We start from the raw sequence: 25883 nt of genomic DNA on the forward strand, positions 1-25883 counted from the left end.
CATTGAGCGATTGCAAATTACAAAATAAAGGGCCGCCCGTGCCATCGGTCACACCGTGGTCGCACGGATTTTCGGGACTCGCTCGCGCTGCTCACGCTAGGCTAGGGCTGCGTCATGAACAAGTCGTCTCCGAGAAGTCTGAGACGAGGGCGCGGTTGGTTGTTCGAGATGACTTTTCAGAATCGTTCGGTTGTGAGCGCTCTCCACGATCCCTTGCAAGTGACCCTTCTGTTTTGATAATTACTGAGCGTCGTGTCAATGAAATTTCAATTGAGTTTATGATTTCCGTGGTGACTTTTCGATGGGTTAGCTAGGATAAGAGGAACAACGAGCATGATTCAGATACAACACATTTATTCTTCCAAAGATAAGTACAGGGATTCTTGTCAAACCAAGCATATATTGAACACAAAAACAAATGACAAGATAATACACTTCCATCTCCCATGCAGCTAAAGAGGATCTGTCATAGGCCTTGTGTACGGAATGGGGTTGAAGGAGAAACACAGAGAGGAAAGACGCAAGGAAAGGCGGTAAACGCCGCACTCCCGTTCAATTGGCCTTCGAGGCCTCAGCGGTGGAGATGTACAGTACCTTCCAGTGCCGCCACCATGACGAGTCAGAAAAGCAATCAAGAAACCCGCACACGTATCCCCAGAGTCACCACTGCAATCAACGGACCGTTCCCACACCACCAAAGACAAAGTAGCCTCTTTTTAAATTTTTTTTTGTGAAAAATGTAGCAAAGTAGATAAGAGGGTAATATTCACTTCTCTGTAAGGGTTATAGCTGCCGTGCCCTTGTTATGCAAGCAAGGGGTTCTATCGGAAAGTTCCGAAGCATCACTTACCCCCGTATTTGAAGACACGCACTTTGGTGGAAGCGCCTTGTCTGGAGCACGACTGCGCACCCCCCCCCCCCCCCCCCCCACAACCATCATCCCGCCCTCGTTCCGAACCTACCTCCTGCCCCATTGCCATTTCCCGCAACCAAACAAACTTTCCTAACGCAAAGGCGGCCGCCCTGCCCGCCCTGCCCGCGAGCGCACCCGACTTCATAGCTTCAGGGACTCTAATTGTCGGCTGCGAGGCTCTGGCCTGCACGGCCTGCGTCTGGACTCGGTCTGGACGCACTTCCGCTGCGTTCCGCTGCCGCCCAATAGTACCACAGCGCCCTGATCTTGTCAACATCGGGGACCCCGGGCGGGCGGGCCAAGCAAAGCGCGCCAAAACATAAACAAACGAAACTGAAATCCCTTTCCCCGCGCGTTCTAGGGCCGTGCCGGCCGTGCGGCGACGGAGACAAGTTCGCCCTGCAGTGGTTGGTTTCTTCAAAGAGACTCTAATTGAATACGAAATCCAATAGCATCACACGTCCCCAAAAGTACCACTGATGGCGCTTGTCACAGTCAGCCCGGAAAACGGGGAGACGGCGAGAAGCAACTAGCGTTCGCGGCGCAGGCGCACCTTACTTTTCAGAGGCAAGAGGAAGACTTGTCGGAAAATGAATGGGTTTTCCAAAAGGTTAGTTCGCGATCCTCTCTATAAGGGACTCTAATTGGACACACCGAGGAAATCCAATAGCATCATACGTCCCCGAACTTTGCTCTGCAAACTAGAAAGACAATTTTGAAAACAGGAAACGGCGGAGTTGCGCTTCTCCCCGAGGACTCTAATTGGCTCTCTGAGGAGCAATAGCATCACATGTCCCCATAATACTCCCTTCCGCCGTTTCAAACAAAAGACCCGATAAGGCTTTCCAAATTACCGTCCAAAAAGAAGGCGCCCCGCAAATGAAGCTTACACTAAACACACCACCGCGAGATGAAAGCAACCGATGGAGGCCAGAGTTTACCCACAGATGGTCTGCTTTAAGAGAGCTCTAATCGGATCTCCAGATCCAATAGCATCACTTGCCCCCGAAGGTTCCACTGCAGTCCTCTGCGCTCCACCATAAGCATACCGACTACCTCAGGTGCATCCCGCCTTTGAAAATAGCTCGTATAAAACATCGGGACGGAACTCTGATTGAACATAAAGTTCAATGGCATCACACGTTCGCCCGAGATACTCGCCATTTTCAGCATGAGGTCGGAATCGTCTAGACACCTGTTCAACATTCCAGATCACTAGTGATCAACCTAAAACACCCTTCCCTTTCGCCACATTTTTCTTATCGACTAACGGTCCACGGTGGGCTATGTTAATGTGGAGACTCTAATTGAACGGTCAATCCAATAGCATCACACGTCCCCTGGTAACCACTGTGAGACCGTGAAGCGGGCCGCGAAGACCGCGAAGCGAAGCAGAAACCAAGCATGCCAACCCAACACGCCGGGGGAATTTAAATTTTGATAAAATGAAAGAAATCTCCTAAAAGAGGTGAATGACAAAATCGTTTTAGCAACCATTTCCGACATTGTCTGACTTTACATGTAGAGGCGGACATTCTAATCGAACACGAAGTCCAATAGCATCATGACGTCCCGAAATTGATAGCCACTGCCGGAATCGGTTGACGAGGCGGACTCACAGGGAAGACCGGAAGTGGGGAGAAATTCGAACGGAACGGGGGAATAGGAGACCGGAAGTGGGAAAAAACTCGAACAGAAGCGGGGAAACCGGAAGTAGGAAGAGACTCGAACGGACCCAGCGAAGTCAGCAGCCACGTCTCCGCGAGCTCAGCCGAAGACGACTCGGACGCGTCACGCCCGCGGGGCCGGCCGTCACGGCGACGTCACGGCGACGTCACGACACTGTGAAGACGCCGTCGCGGCCGTCGCGGCGGAACGCTCGGGGCGGCCCGCGTGCCACGTGCGGCGTGCCATGCAGGGAAGGGTCTCTATCCGACTGTTTTCCAAGCCGAAAGCATCACAAGTGCCCAAAACTCTGCCGCATGCACGGGGCCGCCCGATGACGCGGGCATGACGCGGAGCAGGCGGAGAGGGCGAGACGACGGGGCCGACGGGGCGGACAGAGTGACGTCAACGCCCTGGTGTCACGGCGTCACTGACAACGCGCTGGTGACGACGGCGACGCCATGCGGGTCGCCCCGACCACCACAGGACCCGAGAGGTGGCCGGGCGAGCTGCATAGTGCCGACGGGACCCAGTCACGAACCAACGAACCAACGAAACGGGGAGAAGGCGAAGGAGGGAGGGACGGCGTGAACCTCATCGTCCGGAGAGCACCGACCCCAACCCTATGCAAAAGGGGTGGAAAATAAAAATGCCCTCAGCTGTGCGGGAGTTTCAGTCTTAAATAGTCGAATCTCAAATCAACTGCGAGAAGTACTCTACTCGATCCCACACCGAACTACTACGCAAAGAGACGGGCAAGAGACGAGAACAGAAGGGAAGCGGAAACGAAAGAATCTCCTGCGCCTAAAGCGCCCGCCGACGGACTCACTTGGTACTAGCATTCCCAAGGGGCCGCCTAGCCTGCCGCCTGGGCGACTTGGACCTGGTACTAGCATTCCCAGGCCAGTCGACCGCCGCCATGCCGCTACATGCCGCCATCTGGGCAAACGCTCTCTGCCTCAAGTCATTCGGTACTAGCATTCCCGAATACGTAGACAGGCCACCACGCACTCCTTCGCCATTCGGGAAGATTTGTGCATTAAACCAGAGACCACCACAATTTTTTTAAGTTTTCTAAAAAATACAGATTACTATGTGAATGACAGAAGTTTACAGCGCTCTAAGTTGGTTTCCAGATTAAGGCAGGCAGCAGAGCAAAATTTTGACATTTTAGGAACTGCACTCAACATCAGCAAAATTAATCATGAAAATAAAATCTTGATAAGCCTTTTTACACTTAATGAAGCACACATCCTATTCTCATTCACGCCAGCACTTTGTCATATAATTACAATATTCATTTAAAAATAAATAATACTATGTATTTGAATTTAAAATGTAATAGAGTGTAGTCGTTTTCTTGAGATCTTGCTCGAGATAATGTACCTTACAACAAGATAATTAATTGGAAGGTTGGACAGAAAGTGGAGGCGACTTGATCAGTCCAACATTCAAACAGACAATCGAAAAACATCGAACAAGATCAATCCTTTTTCATTTAACTTTCCACAATCTCTTACCATAGTAAAAAACAATAAATTTCAACTTACTACCGTTAGATGTTATCAACTCATCCCGTCCTTCCACATCCATTACTTTAAGATGCTTGAACTTCCGAAGTTCAGAGCGTATCGCTGAAAGATGTCAGATTTTGGCATTCTAAATCATCACATAAAGCAAAGCCATCACTTTTCCATCACAATATCGTTCCTTTCTAAAGAAAGCAAACATTCCATGATAAGCTACAAAGAAACAAACCAATATCTTCTTTCTGAGGGAATAAAATAGAATAAATATGCGTACACAATGTTTCTCTACTATGCATAAATAGGCCAGCAAATGTTGTGGATAATAATAATAAGTCATACATATCAGGAATGAGACAATAAGAAAATATTATGGAATACTGCATATTGATAAATAAGGAATGTCTTTTACCAGTGCAATGATAAACTTTGTCAATAAATAAATGTCACAGGAAAAAAGGGGGAAGTTCCAACCAACAATAATATAAGTGTAGACAGCCAGCCAATGAGCTGGTCAAGAAATCCATGTAGGAAATTAGCAAGAGAAAAAAAACAACATCAAACTTTTAGGAGTGGACTTGTCATGACATTCTATGACATCAAGAAAGAAGTTAGGTGTCAGTTTTCTATTCTCTCCAGAAAGGAACAGCGCATTTAAGCGGATCCCCTCAGTCAATTAGAAAGTAAGCATATGCTTCACATGAATTTGACAAAACAAACAAAGATCATTTTTCTTGTGCTACTCGACCTAACATCTAATTGACATAAACACAGAAAATGCAAAATAAGAAAACTTACATAAAAATAAATAAACATTAAATAAAAAAAAACACAGAAGCAGTTCTGTTTGTACTATTAAATTTGGCTTTTTAAGGAAATAAAAACAATATTGGATTGGATTTGGTTTGTATAAGTTTTGTTGAATGACGCCTTCCTTCTACATTAGCTAAATGAACTAAAGCTACGGCTTCTCGTGACTTTCTAAGACGGAACTTACTAAAAGTGCTTTCAAGAAGGTAGAGAGACTTTAGCTCTAGGTCTTAAGAAGCTTATATTCATAATAAACATAGAAGAGATGTTACACTTTCTCAAGTGACAAAGGAAGTAGATAGCAATACTTGTCACAATGAATAATTACCTAGATGAATAGGCAAACCTGCCTCTAGAATATATATCCTGCTTGTAAGCAGCCTTAGTAATTGAAAATCAGAACCTGCATGCACAAACTAGGGTTCACACACAAATTAAAAACATGTCATAATAACAGTAGTGATACGTCATACGCCGGAGCTCGTAGCTCAGAGAGCGACACAGAGAGATATACATAGATAGATACAAGGAGTCGCGCGCGCAAGGGCGGCGCACTGCAAGGAGTAGGACTGAGACTATGATAACGACTAGATCATTCTGTTATGGAAAGGAAACAGGGAAGGGTTAAGCAGCACCGGGATGCGAGAGAGAGATCAACCCGGCCGGCCGGCCTCCCCTTAGGCCTTCTTCTTGGGCTTCTCCTTCTCCTTCTCCTTCTCCGGGGAGGTGGGGGGCGGGGCGACGGCGGTGGGCGGCGGGGTGGGCTGCGCCGGCAGGGCCTTGAGGATGGCGTGCACCTCGTCGGCCACGGCCTGCAGGCAGAACTCGAACTGCTCCTTGGACTCCACCATGTTGGCGCGCTGGTCTCGGATGTGCTCCAGCGTGGCCGCGATGTCGATCTCCTTGGCGCCCTTGGCCATGCGGTTCAGCACCATGTCGATGAGGCAGTACGTCCCCGTGCGGCCCGCACCGTCACTGCAACAGGCCGGGCCGTCAGCACGCCGACAACAACAACCACCACAACAACAAAAGCAAAACGGGTGCCTCACCTGCAGTGAACCACGATGGGGCAGGAGCGACCGCGGTACGACTTGTTCACTTTCCTGCAACAGAAAACAAAACATGAGCCGAACCGTGCGCAACTTGGGCGATATGATGGAAGGTACGCCTGTCACGCTTGTCTGGAAGCCCTACCTGCGGAAGTCCAGCAGAGGCTTGGTGTTCGGGGGCACGCCGTGGTCGGGCCAGGACAAGAAGTGGAACTGCGTCACCGTACGCGTCTCGCCCGTCTTGAGGTTCTTCAGGTAGAAGCTGCGGACCAGGTAGTCGTCGCACCAGATGTGTTCGCTCACCAAATGCACCTAGACAAGTGGAGGTTAAGTGGGGGTGCGAGAGAGACGGAGCGACGATACGACTACTCAAAATGGCTGGGCTGAGGCAGCTCACCTCGTAGATGTGGTACAGCTCGGAGCCCTCCTCGGGCCAGTAGCGGTGGCACATGGCCGTGCCGTTCTCCGTGAGCCTGCTCAGCATGACCATGACCACGCTGCCCTGCTCCCACACCAGCTGCCACAGGTCGGCGGCGGTGTGCGGCAGCGGGCCCTGCGTCGCCAGGTAGGCCGGGTTGCGCGGGTCGTGATCCGTCTGCAAACACAGAGGGCAGGGCGAGGGTTCGATCCCGGCTTCTCCAAATCCCAGCGGTACTTCATGTCTGTTGGACGACACGTACGATGGTGGAGGCGTTGATGTAGTCGGAGCCGGTGGCGTTGGCGAGCTCGTTCAGCACGACGCGGGAGTGGTCGTAGGGCAGCACGTGCGGGAAGTAGCGGTTCTTCTTCGCGTTCTCAGTCTGCGGAAAAAGAACAAACAATTACACCCCAACTAATCATCCAAAAGATTTGACCGTAATTTAGAGTGAAGAGAAGACGACGCTCACTTTCTGCGCCACCGTGGCCGCGCAGGGCTCCGCCTCGTAGGCGCACAGCCCCTGCCACTCCTGGTCCAGGCGGTCCTTGTTCTTCAGGTGGTCCTCCATGTAGGCCAGCACCATGTGCCCGGTCGAGATGTCCATGTTGGTGAGGGCGGGCTCCTCCGTCCAGGAGCTGGTGGAGGAGCGGGACGAGGGCGAGTTGTTGGAGCCCTCCGACTCCCTGGACAGGCTGGCGAGGCGCTGGTCGACGTGCATGGGGTCCGGGTGGGCGCGCGCCTCGTTCTCGGCCTTCTTGGCCATGCGCGCGCGGCACAGGTCCTGGTAGTCCTTGCTGGCCTCGGTGTCGGGGGCCGCCATGCCGCGCAGCTTCTCCCGCGACCGCTGCACGCGCTGCACCGCGTAGTAGGTGACGGCCGAGATGACGGCGGCCGAGAGCGTCACGCCCAGCACCACGCTGCCCAGCAGCAGCGCGTCGGACTGCCAGCCCACGGCGGGGCTGCTCTGCACCAGCGGCATCTGCTGCACGACGAGGACCACGTCAAGCACCGCACCGGCCTCAGCGAGCGAGCCAGAGCGCCTTACAAAGGCCGGGTAGGCAACTTGCGGGCGAGGCGCGCCGCTGCGCAGTGGGTTGCCTACCCGCTCGACCGCAGGCGCTAACTTAAGGCTACTCTTCTGGAGGTTTGATTCAACTTACTGTCCTGCCGGCCGTCGCTGATTGGATGTCCACGCTGGTCCTCTTCTTGATCTCTTCCTTGTTCTCCACTGGAATCACAGAGAGGGCAAGGGGTCACTACTTGACGAAAATTTCTGTTTTGAGTCATTTACCTTACAGAGAAGGATACTAACTTATCTGCCGGGCCACCTCCGAAGCGTTGAGGGTGGAGGTTGCGGGGTTCACTTTGAACGACACAGCATCGTTGAGAGTTATACTGAAAAATAAACACGCACAGGTATGAAAACCAGGCTCCACTGTTCCAGTCTGGGTCAGAGACGCATGCTCGAAAAATGCACAACACACCACGACAGAGTCAACCAACGGTGCCTGGAAGGCAAACAGTACGTGCTATCGCCAACTCCAAGTGAACCAACCTTCCAACAAGACTAGAAAAATACAAAAACGAACCAGATGCGAAAATTGCCTGAAAAACGCTGTGCGATTTACCTAGAACTGTGACGCAGCACATTACATTTCATCAGTGACGGCAGTTGACTTGCTTTTGTTTTCGTGTGATGAGGTAACATAGGTGTTGCGAGGGCTGGGGAGTGAGAGACAACGTACAACGGTCCATGCTCTTACTTTGGGCTGTGTGCTCCTCAAACTACGCCAACGCCGTGAACGTGTTGTTGCCAAAGTGGCGGGTGCTGGTGCGTGCTCAGAGACAACGTATGGGAAGCAGTGCGAGGAGGTGGACAGGAAACAACGAAAAGAGAAAGGCCAATTGGTCGCCTGCAACTCCAACTTGACGTCAAGTTTCAGTTGCCTGGACGAATTGATTTTTTCTTTTCGCCGTAGAAGAAGAGTCGACAAAGTATACTTAAAAAGAAGCGATGTGAGAAGAACGGTGAAGAGAGGATAGAGAAAATAAAGAATGGCCGACCAGAGTGTTAGCTGACCAAAGCAACGCGGGTATATGACATGAGAAATGGAGTATGTGCAAAGTATTGGTGGACTAAAGTTATTCATAAACAATTGAATTAAGTCACGAAAATTTTAATTCGGGTAAATATTGCCGTCGGCTAGAGAAACAGGGCCGGAATGAAACTATAGATTGGAATTTAGCTACCACGATTAGCCGATTGGGGCGGTCCAAGATTAGATAGACAGGTTGTCACAGTCACGATCATAGAGCTAGATAAAAACAAAGGCAGGACCGGAACATTGCGCGCGTTATTTCCGGCCTAGACCAAATTTGAATCCGATGGAAACTTCAATTTTGATTATTCCAAATAAAGCTAACCGTAGAGGTTAGTACCTTGATGTGAGTATTTTAACGGTTTTAAGGTATGATCAGCTAAAAATGTACACGATGTCAGCCAACGCCCTGGGGGCGTGTACGGGAGGGTCCTTCGGGGCTCTCTCTGGGTCCCTCCGTCCTGAGGGCCTGGGCCTGGGGGCGTCCCTTGCAAGCCCTTGCAAGCCCTTCCGGCCCCTTCACACTTACCGGCGCATGCCGAACGCAGAGGGCATCTGGTTTAGAGTGGCCGCGAGCACATTGATGAGTGAGTCCCCGTCCGCCCAGGTCGACACCCTGAACGGCAACCAACGGCAACGCGGTGCATTCAAGTCAGGTGTCAAAGGACGGCGAGGAAGAGAAAGCACCACATGGAGTGAGAGAGAGAGAGAGGGAACACGGCGCGCCAAGCCCCAGACAGTTGAAGCGAGACAGAAAGCTTTGTCGGTTGCTTGCCCCGGAACGCTACCACGGCCCACACAACACGAAGTTTGTTAGAAACGCGAAACGCGCCGTGAGTGGTACGCCCCCTAAGGTATTCCAAGCTGTCAAGTGCGCACTATGTAGATTGGCTGGAAAGTAGAAAGTGAGAGTTGCACGCGGGATTGTAAGAAATCCACTAGAACCATTCGATTTTTTTAAGTTGTTTAGTCTTGAAATTTATGGTGTGGGCGGTGAAATGCATGTCGCGCTAAGAGGTCGCTCTAGGTGACAACGAACAAGGACAGGGCACGAGGGGACACGCTAGAGTCACGCTAGAGTCAGACTAGTCACGCTAGAGTCACGGGGCCGAAAGAACACCAGCCAACTCACCCGTTCTTAAACTTGACGCTGACGATGTTGTGGCTGCGGGTCGCCTCCATGTCGTCGGAGTATGGCGGCTTCTTGTGCTGAGGAAGTCGTCACAACAATCAGGTGAGGCTCCACGCACGGCAACACGCACGACAAGACAGTGCTCTACTCACGGGCGGCGAGGCGTGGATGGCTTCGTAGCGCGGCTCCCCCTTGACCTCGTTCTGCGTCACACTGCCGGACCGCTTCTCCTCGTCGTGACCCTGCGGCAAAGTCAAACAGTCACACAGTGGCTCCGACGCACCGCGGCAACCTCGAGACCCGAACCACTCACCCGCTGGAAGAAGTAGTTGTTGACGTTGTAGCTGGGGCCGGGCTTCTTGACGTCCAGGCGCTCCTGGCGCTCGAAGCCGCGCCACTCCTTGAGCAGCGCGTCCAGGCTGCGTCCCTCCAGCGTGTCGGGCCGGTCTGCGTCACGGGGAGGGGCACGGAGTGAGACACGGGCGGTGACACGACGCGCGACCGCGCGACGCGGCGCGGTGCAGCCCGGTGCATCGCGCCGCGTCGTGCAACAAGTGTGCAGCGGTGCAGCGCGTCTAGCCAGAGCGGTACAGCCTTCGGCACAGATAACGCCGAAGCCGCATGCCGCACAAGTAGAGCAATCACCAGCCCCCCTCCCCTCCCCCGAAGCGAAGATAGTGCCAATGACGTCGTCACGGCTGCAGCTGCAGTCGCACCAACTCCAACTCACCGGTCTGCTGGTCCGGCAGGAACACCAGGCCGCCCTCCGTGTAGGCCCTGCCCATGGCGCCGGGGCCAGCGCGGTCGACGGCGTCCTCCTCCGCCTGGATCTCGTCGGGGACGCTGTTCTTGTCGTCGGCCGGGTAGCGCTCCAGCAGGTGCGACAGCTCCTTCATGGCCTGGTCGGCCTCCTCGGCGCGCTCCTCGCTCGCCTGCTCCTGCTGGCCGCGCTGGCGTGAGTGCGCGTCGGGCTGCGTCTGCTGCACCAGCTGCTCTTCCTGCTCGGGCTGCCCCACGGACGACACGGCCTCCTCGTCGGCGGAGCCGCGGCGGTTGGGCCGGATGAACACCGGGCCGCCCGTCAGCGGCATCCTGGCCAGCGGGCTGGAGGGAAAGGGAGCAGGTCAGAAACGGTGCCAACGGACCACGCGCCAGGCGACAGTGTTTGCTGAGACTTACCCGAAGCCGCCGGGCTCCACGTCGGTGTCCATCCACACCTCCGGGTCGATGTCACCCTCGCCGTCGTCGTCCTGGTCGTTGATGAAGCCCGGCTCGGTGGCCACGTCCTTGGTCTCGAGGCCGGCGCGGAACGAGTCCGGGGTGTTGTAGAGCTTGCTGAAGCCGCGAGGCGCTGGCTCCGGCCCCGACCACGGTCCGGGCTCCTGCGCCTCCTGCAGGTCCCACACGTCCTCCAGCAGCAGCGGCTCGTCGCCGGCCTCCACCACGCGCGGCACGGCCACCACCTCGGGCAGGGCCTCGTTGAGGAAGGGCAGCGCCGAGTCGGCCTCGCCGCGGTACTCCAGGCCTTGGCGGAACGAGGTGGGGGTGTTGTAGTGCGCCGAGAACATGTGCAGGTCCTCGTCGCCGTCCACCTCGTTGGCCTGGGCCTCGGCCTGCGCCTCCGCCTGGGCCTCGGCCGCCTGTTCTTCGGCCTCCATCAGCATCATGGCCAGCTCAGAGATGGCCCTGCAGACACAATCACTGCCGCTTGGATCACAATGCACAGATATTCCCCGCCACCTGGTTCCAGAGCATCGTTTCGTCTGTCTCTCCCGCTCCCTCACGGGACGCCGCATGAGTGCGACAGAGACAAACCCTCCGGAATCGGGCGGCTGGCGATGATGGCTGGCGCGGCACACTTACGAAGCGTCATCGTCGTCGTCCTCATGGCGCACCGTGCCGCGTTCCGGGGGAAAGCGGCGCCTGTCCAGAAAGGGCAGGGTGGTGTCCTGCTCCACGTTGCCGACGTTCATCAGCTTGCGCATCGCCCTGCGCGCGAGGAAGCACACATTCACATTAGGCCCTGCGCACTCCGGCCGACGCACACATTCACATCCACCCCTTTCCCTGCGCGGCCGAGAGGCGGCGCTTTGCGGTGCTTCGCGAGGCTTGGCCGCGCGGCCGCCAGGTGGCGCCAGCGCGGCGGCAAGGGGCCGCCAAACGCCAGGGGCGCCAGGGACTGGCAAAAGGGGTGGGGGTAGGCGTGGCCACCAGGCCCGCCCGCCCGGGCCGCTCGGTGCTGCGCCACTTGTTGGAGCGGGGCCGGGACTTCGTCGGCGTCCCGGGCGTCCCGGGGACGGCGAGGCAAGCCGAGGCCCCTCCCCGGGGGCCCACCCTGGGTAACCCTGGGGGCCACTCCGCGGGGCCTACCCTAAAACCCAACAGCCAGCAGGGCAGAAGGCCGAGACAAAAGGGCCAGCCGCCATCTCGCCCTGCTGCCGATTCACGCCATTCCCTTGCCACTTCCTTCCAGAAACATAAAACCGGGACAGAAAGATAGGCGTGGACTTGTTGGGACTGGGTTTCCTCGCGACTCTCATCGAGAGTGGGCACGAGTGGCACACGACTTTTGCGCCATCCACTACTTTACTTCATTTATTTAAGACCTGGACACAGCATTCCAAATTCACTTTGGCCTCGTTTCGAAACCACCGCCGCCTCTGCTGCGTCGGCGAGTCGCTCACGGCTATGAGGGGGGAGAAAGGGGTGAGGGGGAGTAAAACACGTCGAAGCACTCACCGGTTGCCGTCCTGCTTGGGGCCCCTCGCAGCCCCGCCCCGCTTGCTCTGGGCCAGGCCTAGTGGCAACCCTAGGCGATGGCCTTGCGAAGCGCCAGGCCCGCCCAGGGGCTCGTCGTCGTCGTCCCCGCGGGCTCGCGGCATCGCCGCCATGGTCATGATGAGCTCTGGGGAGAGGAGAGGAGAGGGCAGTGTCAGTTCAGGGTTTAGGGGCAGAGAAGCAGCGGGGCCGAGCGAAACAACGAGGAGAAGAACACACGCACAAAATTGTTTCCAGCAAGTGACAAAAACTGTCCGCACTGTGTGGTGTGCTGCTTGAAACACGTCTGTTCTCTATGCTCTCTATGCTTTCGCAGTGCTTTGCTTAGGGACAGTCGGAGCGAGTTTCGACACAGGTACGCGGACGGGACGAGGGGTCTCATAAGGCCGCGAGGGCGAAGTTACTCCGGTCAAAGTTGGTGCGGCAGGACGGACAGGACAGCACACTGGAGAGCTGCACGGGGCAGTTTGCGGGGCGGCGTGACGAGACTGACGTCACCGCAAAGCACAGCGTGCACAAATCACGTAACAGGTGGCCTGTGTCTACGACTCTGACTACGACTCTGGCAGGGACTGCACACGTAACAGTACGTACTGTTAAAGTTGTTGGAGCGCTGCGGCGCCGAGTCCGATGGGTAGAACACTTCGTCCGCGAACTGGCCGCTGGATGGAGAGAAGCGGATGCTGGCTTCGTACGGCAAGGCATCGCCGCGGTCCTGCAAGAGCGAAGAGCGACACAAACTTTGAGTTTTGCAGGAAACGAGCGCGAAACTTGAGTTGAAAAGTTGTCGCGACACAACACGGCGCTGCGCGCCGCGCCCGTGCCCCGTACCTCAAAGCGGTCGCCGGCGCCGCCGACTTGATTCAAGTTCTGCTTCTGCTTGCTGTGCTTCAGGCCGTGCAGTGGCTTGCAGGGGCTGAAGTCCTTGTTATACCTGCGCACGGGGAGTCGTTCGTTACGCAAGTTCAGCCTGCGCCCACGCGCGTAATTCGGATACTCTTGAGGTGTCGACTTACGTGCGCGTCTCCACGCCGTTGACGAGGATCCGCAGGACGCACTGCATGAAGCCGTCCTCCCAGTAGTAGCCCAGCTGGAGCAGCGTGGAGAGGTAGCGCTCGATCAGGTCCACGTCGGGCTTGTCCAGCCAGCGGTACCTGCAGAGGGACAGGGAAGGGAAGCTTTAATTCTCCACCTCATTCGGGAGGATTATTCTCTCTCTCACTCTCACGCACGCACACCTCCACGCACCGAAAAAACGGCGCCACGCAATACCGGGAGTGGGATGCGGGAGGCTGCCAGCTCGGCCGGCCCGCCTGTCTCGCTGCTGCCAGCCTCGTCTGGGCGCCGCGCTCCAGTGGCGCCATGCTGCGCCACCGACAGTACAGCCCGGCACCCTTCTCCGCATTTTTGCGCTCCAAATTCATGAATTCCGGCCCCGTGGCCTCCTGGCCCCATGGCCCCGCACTGTACAGTGTGCGCGCCGCGACAGGCGGCGTTAGCGGCGGCGACCCTGACGGGGGAACCTTGCCTGGATCAAATTCGCCATCGAGGAGGAGAACACAACCACGTTGCCGAGCCGAGCCGAGCCCTGAGGCCTGACAGGGGGGACCGACAGACGACCTCTACCGAGCGGTTGCGAAGGACCGTTTCGTTGCTCTGTCTCTCTCGCAGCCAGGGGGCCTCCCATGAGTGCGAGAGAGACAGAGAAGGAAAGATCCTTTGGAATCAGGCGGACCAGGACCGAGGCCGGGGGGACGCGAAGCTCATGAGTCGGAAGTCCGTCCACATACATGCATGGCCAGGCCGGCCCAGCGCGTCCAGACCGCCCTGCCCGAGGGCGCCAGGCCGCAAGGCGACGCAACGCCAGCCGCGGGGGCTGTAGTCTTGTAGTGTACTTTGCGGGCCGGCCCACAGAGTGCCCACAGCCGCTTGCGGCGCTCTCGAGGCGTACAAAAGGGCGCGCCAGCCGGCCGCCCCGCCCCGCCCGGAAAGCAGATAGTTATTATCCAGGCCCGGCGACCGCTTCGTCAACGTCCGCGGCTGAAAAGGGCGTCCGGCCCTGGGCTGGCCTAGAGTCCCGAGCAGGCTGGGCTGGGCCAGGGCGGCGGCCGCGGTCGGCAAAAACATTGCAGTGCGGGCACGCCGGGCCACGCCGGGCCTCGCGGACAATGGGCCTCGTTAGAGCGACCGCACGCCCCGAGGCCGTGGGGCCGTGGGGGATGGGAAGGGGCACTTTAGCACCTCGGCGATGAGCACGCGGCGCCAAGCTGCACGAGCCGCGCGAGCGAGCGCGAGCACGGCCTCGACCGCCTCCAGCCACGCGCCTTTTTTCGCGCCATCCGCTTCCTGGTCTGCCAGGCAGGCAGGCAGGCAGACAGCCATCCAGTGTAGCAGATTGGCCCGCTAATTTAGCGGCGGAAATGACGGAGGCAGAAGGGCGGCGGCTTCCAGCATGGTGGTGACGGCCTCCACTGGCTGGGCCGGCTGGGCGGGGACACGCAGTCGAGAGCCGGCAATTCGATTCTGGGAACTCGGAACGGTGGTGGCGTCGCTCTGTCTCTCTCCCACACGTGGGCGGCTCCACGAGGGATTGCCGAGGGGAGACGAAACGCCACCGTCCGGATCAACCTGCTGGCTTTTGATAGTGGCGCGGTCTGTCTCTCTCTCTCTCTGTCGCACTCGTGGGGTGGGACGTTGCGCGGGGGATGCGAGAGAGACAGAGCGGCGGAATCACTTTGCCGACCGCGCAGCGTCGCGTCCACATCCAGACAGAGGGGCGCACTGCGACTGATTTCCTTTGAAAGACCCATCGGCCGCCATCGGCCCGCTCCGCTCGGCCGGAGCGAGTGGCCAAATCTCATCACCGGAGTCATTTTCCGGATGGGAGCGCCTCCACGGCACGGAGAGGCACTTCATCGCCGAGAGCGGCGCGACAGGCCGAACAGTGCTTTCCCGTCGCTCTGTCTCTCTCGCACTCGTGGGGGGGATCCGCGCTCCGTATGGGGGCGCGAGAGAGACAGAGCGACGCGGCGCGGAATCAGTCTGGCGGGCCTCGCCTCGCCGCCTCGCAGTCCGACACACAGCAGACTCCATTATCGGGGAGAAAACTTTGCCGCCGTGCAACCTAATTTGCCGCCGAATTTGACAGCAGGAAAACGAAGAAGAAGAAGAGGAAAAGGGGGGCGCACCGCGCGTCCGCGCGTGGCCGCGAGGCCGGACTACGTCGGACTACGTCGCCGGGAGTGCGCGGCGCGCGGCGCCACTCGGACCAACGCGCCCCGATTTACGGTGTAAGGTGCCGTCGGGGCCGTGGGGCTGTTGGAGCGGGGGGCGCGTCGGTGAATGGGCCGTGCTAACACGGGGCCATAAAGAAGTCGTTGGCGGCGCGGGGGCGCGGCGCGGCGGGGTGGACCAGCGAAGACACATGTCCGTGCTGCCACGTGCGCGCGGCGGCCGCGCAGCAGGTTCCAACTCACTGCACCCGCCACACTTCGTTCCGCTTTCCGCTATCGGCCACCCTGTTCGGCCACTGCACTGCAAAAAGCGGTTGCCATTGAGCGCCGCCTCTGCCCTCGGAGCATTTCATCTGTCTCAGAACATGAGTTCTGCCCGAGAGCATTTCGACGAGGCCTTGGTGCGAACACGCGCCGACGGGCGCGGTTCCGGGTGCCTTTGTTTTTCGTCGGCCACGTGATGAGGACGCACGGGACGCGCGGGGGAAGAGTATCCGGTTCGTTGGCAACGCCGGGACAGAGAAATCATCTGCGGCCGTGCCGCGCGAAACGAACGCGTCATAATGGCGAAGTCGATTCTTTCTTCTCTTCTTTTCGTGCCGAGGCGGCCGTGGCGCTGAGCGCGGGCCTGACTGCCCTGAGCGGTCGCTGCGGCAGCAGCACAGATTCGCAATCAATCTCGGACCTCGGGGACGCTCCCGTCGCCCCCGTCGCTCGCTCCTCGGGGCCGCCAGGATGGCCTCTCGTCGCTGTCTCTCTCACACCTATGTGGAACGCCCCATGAGTGCGAGTGAGACAGCGTACGACGAAAACGACGCTCGGCATCAGTCTGCTGATCCAGCGAGGCTGGTCTCGGTCCCGGGGAGGTCCAGGAGGCCGGCCGGGCTGTGCCGCCGGTGCGGGCGAGCGGAGCAAGCCTTAGGGGTGGTCGGACTCCCCCAGGGCCAGACAGGCCTGACGCCGCCAGACGCACCCCCCTTAGGCCGTGCCGCCCTGGGCCCGCCCTGGGCCCGCCCTGGGCCCGCCCTGGGCCGTGCCGCGGCGCCCTTTAGGGTCCACGGATCAATGCGGGGGTGGCAGGCAAACTGTTGCTCTGCCTGCCAGGCCTTGCCATGCCTCGCCAGGGCCTGCTCAATGGCACCGGGAGTGTCGACGGAAAGCACGACGACGCATGGAACGCCACCGTGGCGGCTCCAGGAGGTGGTACCCGGTGGTACCGCACACCGCTCTAGAGGCATGCGAAATACCTGACATGGCCGTCTCCGAAAACAGCCGAAGACATTCTAGAGCCGCTCCCGGAACGGCAGAGGGAGAGAGCCGATTTGAAGGTGGAACCATCCATATACTCACGGCTTCATGTCGCTGCGGCGCCTCTGCAGCGGGTTGAAGCACTGCCCAAACACCTGGTCTGCAAACAGAGAGAAGAAACCAACGTGAAATTCGACCCAGAAAGAAGGGGAAATACAACAGCGGCACAGGAAACGAACAGTCCAATTCAGGCGGTGTCCAATTGAGCCCGCACACGCGCCGGCCAGACACACTACACCGCGCTCTGCCTTTCATAGCGCCGACAGGCATAATCACATGCTTGTCCTGTTTGCCCTGCTTTGCCTGTTTACCCCGTCCGGCCGGGCTTCCCCGTCTACCGGACCTGCTGGACCCGACCGCCCCCGCACGCCGCAACAGTCTGTCTCTCTCGCACCCCACACGTGGCGCCCCTCGAGAGCGGCGGAGACAGGGCGGCGGGACGCCTCCTATTCAGAATCAGCCTTGCTGCGGTGTGTGCGGTGCCGGTGGCCGCGCGGCCGCACCACGTCGTCCAACGTAATCAAACTTTGCGCCGGGAAAACTCAATCACCGAGGGGCGACTTTGACACGGCCGGGGCACGGCACGGCACGGCGCGGCACGGGAGCCTCCATCAAGGCCCTGCCATCGACGGGGCTGGAAAGCGAGCGGACCCTGCCAGCCGGCAGGTGCACACACACATACACACACACACACACACACACACACACACACAGAGTAGGGCAACAGGGCTGGACGCAAGGGGCCGGCACGTCTGGGACATCCATCTTACCCCCTCCCCCTCCCCTCTCCCGGGGACGACGGCCAAGACGGCCACGACGGTCACGACGGCCACGACGCCGGCATTGTCCGGCCGAAATAAGCACATCCCCCTCGCCATTTCTCTGCTTCTCCCCGCTGCCGCCGCTGGATTTCCGAGGCATGTCATCGCGAGGCGGAGGCACTCGACGACCTTGAGCGCGGCGGCGGGGCGGGCACGCGGAGGGACACGGACACGACACCGCAAAGGCCGTGGCCGAGCCGCCGAGCCCGTGGAGGCACGGCGCTTGATTCACCCCGCTTTGAACCACTGTGTGATTCGCGGAGGCGGAAAAAACAAAAACAAAAGCAAGGAGTGAGCAGCAAGGCCGGAAGCGACGTGATTTCTCTACTGAGCGAAAAGGTAACAACACCAGGGCAACGAACCCTTGGGCTTTGGCTGCTTGAGGCGAGAAAGCGTTCCGCCTTCGCGTTTCCGGTGGCGTGTCGGCTATTTTTGACCGACGCTCTGCTGCCGGCATGCCGTCTCGGCTACGCCACGCCTACGCCCTGGCCTACGCCCTGGCCTACGCCCTGGCCTACGCCGCGCCCCTAGCGTCTAATTCGATTCCACCTCGTCCACGTGGCCGCACTAATCACTCTCCGGACCGTTCCAGGTTCCAGACCGCCAGGGGGCAGCGAGGCAGCAGCGGGGGGCGGCCCTCTGGGCCCTCTGGGGGACTGCGCCTGACCCCCCACTCCGCCCCTTCCACGGCCGACGACTCACTTTTTAAAACGACCAATTAGAGTTTGATTCCGCTCGACCTTTGCCGGGCTGCTCGCCGATTCCGATTCCCCTGCCCCTTGTCGACTGCCTCCTTCTTTGCTTCACTCCCCGTGAGCCCGGAACGGCGACGCCTGTCTCTCTCGCGCCCCTGCGGGACGCCCCACGAGTGCGAGAGAGACAGAGAGAGACAGGGCGACGGAGTGCCGGCGGGCCCACGGCAGGCCCAAGGCAGGCCGATCAGCATCGGGTGGATTGGACCCTCGGCTGGCGCCGCTGGCGCCGCTGGCGCTGCAGGCGACCGAGCCAGGCTGCAGCCGCCCCCACGACCTTTGGCCTTTGCAGCACCGCTGCGTCGCTGGCCGTTGCGCAACCGCCGCAACCACCGCCGCCGCGCGTCCGCGAGCTCCCCGACGACACCGGCCGAGAACACGGCCAAGACGACGGTGACAAGCACTGGGCGCTGCAATTAGTGCGACAGGTGTCCTGCTGTTGGGCTGCAGCACTAATGAGGACGCCCACCCATCCCCCTCCCCTGCCTCCTCCCCGGCCCGCCCCTGCCCCCCGCAAGCACAAACAGAACATACGGCGGATCGATACCCAGGCTGGAGCGGCAGTGGGGGAACGGATTGAGGAGGGGGGTTGGGGCAAACACCGGGGGCGGGGCAGGGAGGAGGGGAGGGGGGCGGAGAGAGACCCGCGTGGGCGTCTCTCTCCGTTCTCTCTTTCTCATCCCTCTAAAGCCCCTCCCTCTCTGTCTCTCCACGCTTCGCTTCGCCTGCTGCTCCACGCCGCTCTGCCCGCTCTGCCCCTTCGCGAGGCTCCTCCAAGAGAATCATCATATTCACCGTCAGACTGCGCGGGCCTCGCGGGCCGTGAGGCAGCGCCATTGTCTCCGGCCGACCCCTGTCGCCTCTGTCTCCCTCCCGCCGCCCCTTTCAACCCCGCGGCCCCCGCGGCCCCCGGTGGCGCGGCGAGGAACAGAACAATGCAGGAGACGCGCACCTGCCTAACAAATCCACTCCCAGTGGCGCAGCGCGCAGCACGGCATGCCTTTTTCTCCTGTCGCGTTCGCGTCCCGTCGGCTAAAAATACACAAGGCGCCTCATCACAGGCCGGTCTGCCTCTGGCGCCGACAGTGGGGTGGAATTTCGCCACGATGACGGCCACCCGGCACGGCGCGCCGCGTGGACGCTCGTGGACGCGAGGCAGTGTCGCCGACAGAGGCGCGTCACCGGCAACACAATGAGTCTTCGGACGGCGGAGGCGGTGTCGGTCGCCATGGCGGCGGCACGGCGGCACGGCTCGACTCTGTTCGACAAGATCTCCCTTATCAGCGCGGTGTCACGATCCAGCAGCCCTGACTCGGCCGGACTCGACGTGACGCTCTGGCCTGGCCGACCGGGGCCGGCGGCAAGGCGAGCTGGCAGCCAGCGGCTCGGGAGAGAGAGAGAGGACACTGCTGCCACAGCGCAGTCTTGAAATTCAATTACAGTGGCGCGGGCTGGACTGTCGGGGCGGCCGGCGCGTGCGTCTCGAGATTACTACGGGATTGCGGTTCGGCTCCGTCTCTCTCGCACCCCTGTGGAGCGGCCCGTGAGTGCGAGAGAGACAGAGCGACGGAATCCCTCTGCAGGAATCCAGGAGGCCGCCTCCAGGCCGCCTCGCCTCCGCATCGCGGCGCAAGGTCCACGACGGCGTGGTCGCGGACTACTCCCGAAGAGAGTCGCCACAAGCCAGATTCCGAGCAAGTGTCGTGTCGCTCCTCTGTGCGCGACGCCGCCACGAGTGCGAGAGAGACGCGGCGACGAAAGCACGGAGCAAGCCGGCCGGCTCGGCTCTTCTCGGAAGGACAGCCGCTCTCCGGAATCAAATTCACCTCGGGCGAGTCAAGTCGAGCAGTGGCGTGGCGCGCAGTGGCGTAGCCTTTGTCGCTGCAGCCGCGCCATGCCGCGCCATGCCGCGCCGTTGTCGAAAAGAAGCGAGAGGACGGAAAATGAAGAACTCTCCGCCACCAAAATCCGTGCCGCTGCCGTCCCCTTGAGACTGGGCGAGCCCCGATGAAATAATTAATGGGACAATATTCGCAGAGAATTAATTAAACCGAGCTGGTAAAGTGAGAGAGAGCGGGAGAGCCAGAGAAGCCCTGGCCGTGCGGCTCAGGCCCGCCCTGGCCCTGGCCGGCACCGAGAGTGGGCGGCGGTCCCCGCAGCAGCCGCACCCGCCGCAGCGCAGTATCCCGGGTTCGAAACGCCACACCCGCCAAATTTTCTTCATCCCCGCCACGCCTCCGCTCCGGCAGCTCCATGAGCCCTAACGGGGACCCTAACGGGGACCCTAACGGGGACCCTAACGGGGACCCAAACGGGAACCCTGACGCTACCATTAGTCGCGCCCGCCACGCCCCGCATTAACTTGTTGGCTGGCGTGCTCTCGCTGCTCTCCTCTGCCATCGAGGCCCAGCCGCGCCCCGCCACGCCACGCCCTAATCCGCTCTTCTTGCCGAACCGACCCGCGCTCCACCCGAGCAGGCTCTGCCGCTCTGCCAGGCAGCAGGCCAAAGTCCTCGTTATGCCGAAGCGGTGGCACCGGGCGGTGGCCGTTCCCTCGGGACGCTCGCAACCCTCGTCCCTCCGCTCCGCCGTGCCGCCGCGCCGCCTTCGCCCCGGTGCATGTCTTGTCTACCTACGTGATGCGCGGCGCTGCCTGCGAGGCCTGCCCCAAGGACGCCCAGGATGCCCAGGACGCCAAGGTCCCCGCCGACGCGAGCGCCGCGTGCGCCGCCCGCCCCGCACCCCGCCCGCCACGCACCGCTGTTGGGCGGACTGCCTATCGTCGACTTCACAGGCGCTCCGCTCGGTCCGCTCGGTCCGCTTCGCGCTGCGCAGCGCCTAGAGAGCCGCGGCCCGGTTGCACCGAACCGACGGCCTCGCGCACGGCCCTGTGAGCGCGAGAGAGACACACAGCTGGTCTCCCTGCGAGTGCGAGAGAGGCGCAAAGCCGTCTCTGTGAGAGCGAGACGGATGGATGGAGAGGTATTTCCGAGTAGTATCTCATTTCCCTGCCGGGAGCGAGAGAGATGGAAAGCTGCCTCCCCCTGTGAGCAGCGAGTCCCATGTAGAGGTCCCTCCCGCCCCCGGCCGCGAGAGCGAGTGAGATGGAGCGCCGCCTCCATGCGAGAGCGAGATAGATGTGTCCCCCTCTGTCACGAGGACGGGGCGTGCTCCGCCGGGGTTCACATGCGAATCTAATGTGCCGCCTGACCTTTGCAGCGGGACTGCGCGACAGTGGCGTGGCAGTGCCGCGGCACGGAGGGAGATGCCCGATAGTGCGTCGCGGCGCTGGCGGCGTTCGATCAACACATCGCGGCGTCACGTTCGCGTCACACGATCGTGTCGCTCCACTGTGACGCGCACGTCACGCGGCGTCACGCATGGCAGGAGAGGGGCGCGCCGTACATCACCGCGGGGCGTTCCGGGGCGTTCCGGGGCCCTCCATTCCATTGATGACACGGCTCGTCCCACCCACCGTGATCCGACAGCACCGCCCCCACGACGCCCCGACGTCCCCCACAGCGTGCGCCGTCTCTCTCGCACTCCTGTGGCGCGGCCGGCGAGGCGTAGGGGTGCGAGAGAGACGCCCTATGCGTTCACGAAAGTTCTCATGACGACAGGGTTGCCAACCTCAGCATGCCAACTAGGCAACTTTCCGAAAAATCTCAGATATTGGCTGGCACGGGCTGGCAAGGCAGACTGGGAATGACAACCTTTTCGACACTGGTGGCGCACGGTGCGAACTTTTTCCCATTGTGTGGCAACACTACTGCGCGGTTAGGAATGAAGCTGCTGCGCCCTGCAGCCCGCCTGCAAGCCGACCCCAACGATGCTTACTTTTCGTGGCTCCGTCTCTCTCGCACTCACGGGGCGCCGCGTCGGAGTGCGAGGGAGACGGCGCGACGAAAGAACCACATTCAGCTTAGGCCCGCGGGCCATCGGCTTTCGCTCTACGTCTTCGCGCCGCTCCGACGAGAGTGTGAGGATCGATTTGCGGAGGCGGCAGCGGCGAGAAGAGGGAGGAGAAGAAGGAAAAGAAGAAGAATACAAAAAGGTCAACACGGCGCGCGGGTCTCGCGTTTCGCCGCCCCATTCGGCTGCCATTCGGCACAACACAACGGCAGGCCCTCTCCAGCCCTCTCCTTTCCACGGCCCGCTGCAGCCGAGGGGAAAAGAAAAACAGTCGCCAGATTGGCCAACATCGGCCGACCGAGCAAACCCAAACACGGCGGTGGCGGCGCGGCGGCGCGGCAGGTGGAACAAAAACTTGCTCGCCACCTACACTGTGGGCTTGGCGCGCTTGGCCGCCGTGTTCCGCCTCCGCGGCCTCCGCCGTCGTCGCCGTGCTCTGCCGCCTCCAGACTCCAGCTCGATACCACGGCATTCCAGCTTCCGAGCAGCCTTCCAGGCGTTCCAGCAAGCCAGCCAGGCGCAGCCAGGCCTGCCCCGCTTTCGCCTCAGAGAGGTGCAGCCCCGCCTGCATGCCTGTGGCCTCTGCGGTCACCCGCGGGAAAAGCATGCGCGCCGATGTGCGGCCGGCAGACAATCAATTCGGACCGCGAGACGCGGGTTCGAAACCCACCCCCTTTTCTTTCCTTCGGTTCGCGGGTCGCGATTCGCGAAGGCGGGGTAGCCGAGTCTTGTTTGCGCGGCCGCCGCCGTGCTGTCTCGGAGAGGGATGGAGGCGGCGAGGCGAGGCGGCAGCGCGGCGGCACTCACACCGACTCACTGTCACGCGCACAACCACACACGGACGCAAGCGGAAAATGGATCTGCAAAAGGCTTCCTATGGCCACCAACAAGAGCAATCGCGCATGCGGAACATATGTTTCCGAGCATCCGCGTGGTGGCCTTTTCCACGGCACGCACGCTTGCGCGCGCGCACACACACAGAGAGAGCTCCCACGCGGCGAGGCGCAAACGCGTCAGCGGCGGGAAAAAACTTTAAAAATCCATATTCCATCCACTCGCAATAAGGTGGTGGGGCCGTTCGGGCGCGGGTCAGGAGCGGGCGAGGGGGCGGGGGAAGAGAGGGGCGGGGCTTAAGTACACATACACTGGCAGAGGGATGAAGCGGAGCCGAGTCGGGCGGGCGTGTACAAAAGCGGCTAGGCATACAAGGGAAACTTTTTCGCGGAAACTTACTTTCCGGAGGATCCATCCAACCATCCCGAGGCCACCCGGGGTTTCAAAAATAAAAATAAATGCGTCATTATATCATCGCGCTCTAACACAAAACCCTCCGTCCCGCTCCGCCCTTAAAGGACGAAGGTCATAGGCATGCGGTAGTAGCGTTCGGGTAGATGGGCGTGGAGACGGGTTCAGGGCGGGTGATGTCGCAAAGGCGGACCAACACGGACAAAGTGCGACTTGCTGCCACTTTGACGCGCGAAAGGTCAAGATGACGGACCGACTACGCGGAGAGTACCGGCAAGGCGCGGCCTGGAGGCCGGATTCGCCAAGTGTGCGAGAGAGATAGCCGAATCGATTTGATTTCGACCCAGAAATCGACGCAGAATCGACACCTACGTCGGCCTTACTTGACCGACCACCCCTTTCTGGCCGGGTTCTGGGAAATGTCTTCACGCCGCTCAGGTGAAGGGTGATGACGTCCAAGTCCGCGTCCGCCGAGGGCCCCAGGGCTTGCCCCAGGGCGCCCCGGGGGCGGTCTTTGAACAAAGGGGGTAAAGGGGTAGCAGCTGCGCGGGTGGTGGGCGGCTACTCCGGCCTCGTCGTGCCGCCGTGACCCTCGTCCTGCCGGCGTCACCCACCGCCTCAGCGAGAGAAAGAGAAAAGAAAAGAGTCAAACTTACCGTCGTAGCACTCCTCGCCGACCGCGCAGACGCCGGCGTCGAGCAGGCATCCTGTTGGACAAGAAGCAGAGGCTTCGTTAGTTTGGCTTCACGGCGGCCATTGTGTTCACGGCCGCAGAGGACAGGAAACAAGGGGGATTAAAAAAGGGGATGGGACAATGTAGCTGCCAAGCCTTTGACAGGGAGTGACACCAAGCCGGGCCGCCACCGCACAGTGGATTTGCTAGAAGGCAGGTGGAGGTGGCCGAAATTCGAGACGCGTTTTCAGCTCCAGAGTCGCTAAATGGGACTCGAACCGAACGTGTGACCCCACCAATGGATTCCTCGTTCGGTTCGAGTCCTGTTGAGCGACTCTGGAGCTCAAAACGCGTCTACAGTTTGGGCCCCGTCCACCGGTCTTCTGGCCTACCGTGCATCGCGGTGCGCAATAGTGCCCGGCAAGTTGGCGTTTCGCAGGTGAAACGAAATGGAATGAAATGGAACGACATGAAAGAGCGCAGCCCCCGGGAAAGGAGATGCAACGCGCAACTCGCGGCGCTCCGGACCAATCGGAGTCGCAGCGTCGGAGTCCGGACTCGGAGCCGGACTCGGATCGAGCGGGAAAACGGCGGGACGCAAGAATAACGAATTCCGAAAAGGCAGAAACTTGATTACTCTCCGGCAAAGTGCTCCTCGAGCCTGCCGCCCGCTGCCGCCCGCCGCCCTCGTCTTGTCGTCTTCGTCTTCCTGCTCTTGATGTCGTTGGACCCCGGGCGGGGCGGGCGATGAGAGAGGCGATCGAGGCCGAGATGAAGATAAAGTTGTCAGACAGGTGCTGCGGGGAGGCGGCGAGGGGGGTGCGGGCGGCGGCACGGCGGCCTGCCCGGCGGGGTGGACCCGGACCCGGTCCCGGGGACGCCGGAGAGGGGCGCGGCGCAGAGGCGGCGGCGGGCTCTGACGCAAGCAAGTTTGAGTTGGCGTGGGTTGAAGCCACCGGGGTGGAGGGGAGCGGCAGAGCCGGGCAGAGCGGCACGCCGACCAGCAGGCTGAAGCGGCGCTCCGTCTCTCTCGCACCCTCACGCGACGCCCCATGAGTGCGAGAGAGAAGGCGAGGGGTTGGAGCCGAAGCGGGCTAAAAGGGTAGAGTGAGGGTTCAGATTAAGAACGTCGCCGGCGAGCTTCACTGGCTGGCTCGCTCTGCGAGTGCGCGGGATAGCGCCCTGGGCGCCGCCACCACAGTGTTAGTGGTGTTAAAGATGCAGAAATTATGCAACGCGCGCTTTAAAAGCCCGCATAAACTTAACCACGCAAATTAGCGCGCGGCAGACCGCCCATCCATCCAGAGATTAGACGGCAGATAAACCTTGCCCGGCATCAACGTGAACGTGAACATGGCGGCGGCGGCAGGGCGGCTAGGGGCAGCAAAATTGCGCTTCACTTTAGCTTCGCGCGCGTTCCAAGTTTGAACGGCCAACGGCCCCGGGGCAAGAGGGATGAAAGCACTTCCGCACACAGCGCTTTCGTCGCTCTGTCTCCCTCTCTCTCGCACTCGCGGGGTATGCCGGAGGGGTGCGAGAGAGACACAAG

At 60.0% G+C, this 25883-nt stretch overlaps 1 protein-coding gene across 6 annotated transcripts in view; it reads right to left on the reverse strand.

Moving 5' to 3' along the window:
* Positions 1-337: 337 nt before the first annotated feature.
* LOC117649046 (receptor-type tyrosine-protein phosphatase N2) overlaps positions 338-25883 on the reverse strand; it is a 33396-nt gene continuing 7850 nt past the window's right edge. For 3 of the 6 annotated variants that reach the window (XM_034391423.1, XM_034391420.1, XM_034391419.1), the window contains 21 exons: positions 24318-24368; positions 16974-17031; positions 13407-13544; positions 13222-13324; positions 12985-13105; positions 12352-12517; positions 11476-11601; positions 10792-11298; positions 10343-10716; positions 9926-10059; positions 9765-9854; positions 9613-9689; positions 9010-9096; positions 7694-7776; positions 7542-7609; positions 6851-7363; positions 6644-6763; positions 6361-6558; positions 6109-6275; positions 5964-6017; positions 338-5889 (listed from right to left, as the gene is read on the reverse strand). In XM_034391423.1, the coding sequence (XP_034247314.1) occupies positions 5592-5889; positions 5964-6017; positions 6109-6275; positions 6361-6558; positions 6644-6763; positions 6851-7363; positions 7542-7609; positions 7694-7776; positions 9010-9096; positions 9613-9689; positions 9765-9854; positions 9926-10059; positions 10343-10716; positions 10792-11298; positions 11476-11601; positions 12352-12517; positions 12985-13105; positions 13222-13324; positions 13407-13544; positions 16974-17031; positions 24318-24368 (3533 nt within the window). In that variant the 3' untranslated portion in view covers positions 338-5591. The remainder of the gene's footprint in view (positions 5890-5963; positions 6018-6108; positions 6276-6360; positions 6559-6643; positions 6764-6850; positions 7364-7541; positions 7610-7693; positions 7777-9009; positions 9097-9612; positions 9690-9764; positions 9855-9925; positions 10060-10342; positions 10717-10791; positions 11299-11475; positions 11602-12351; positions 12518-12984; positions 13106-13221; positions 13325-13406; positions 13545-16973; positions 17032-24317; positions 24369-25883) is intronic. The other 3 variants (XM_034391422.1, XM_034391421.1, XM_034391424.1) reach the window with 3 other exon arrangements.

Source organism: Thrips palmi, unplaced genomic scaffold, assembly GCF_012932325.1.
Source record: "Thrips palmi isolate BJ-2018 unplaced genomic scaffold, TpBJ-2018v1 HiC_scaffold_4, whole genome shotgun sequence".
NCBI classification, from domain to species: Eukaryota; Metazoa; Arthropoda; class Insecta; order Thysanoptera; family Thripidae; genus Thrips; species Thrips palmi.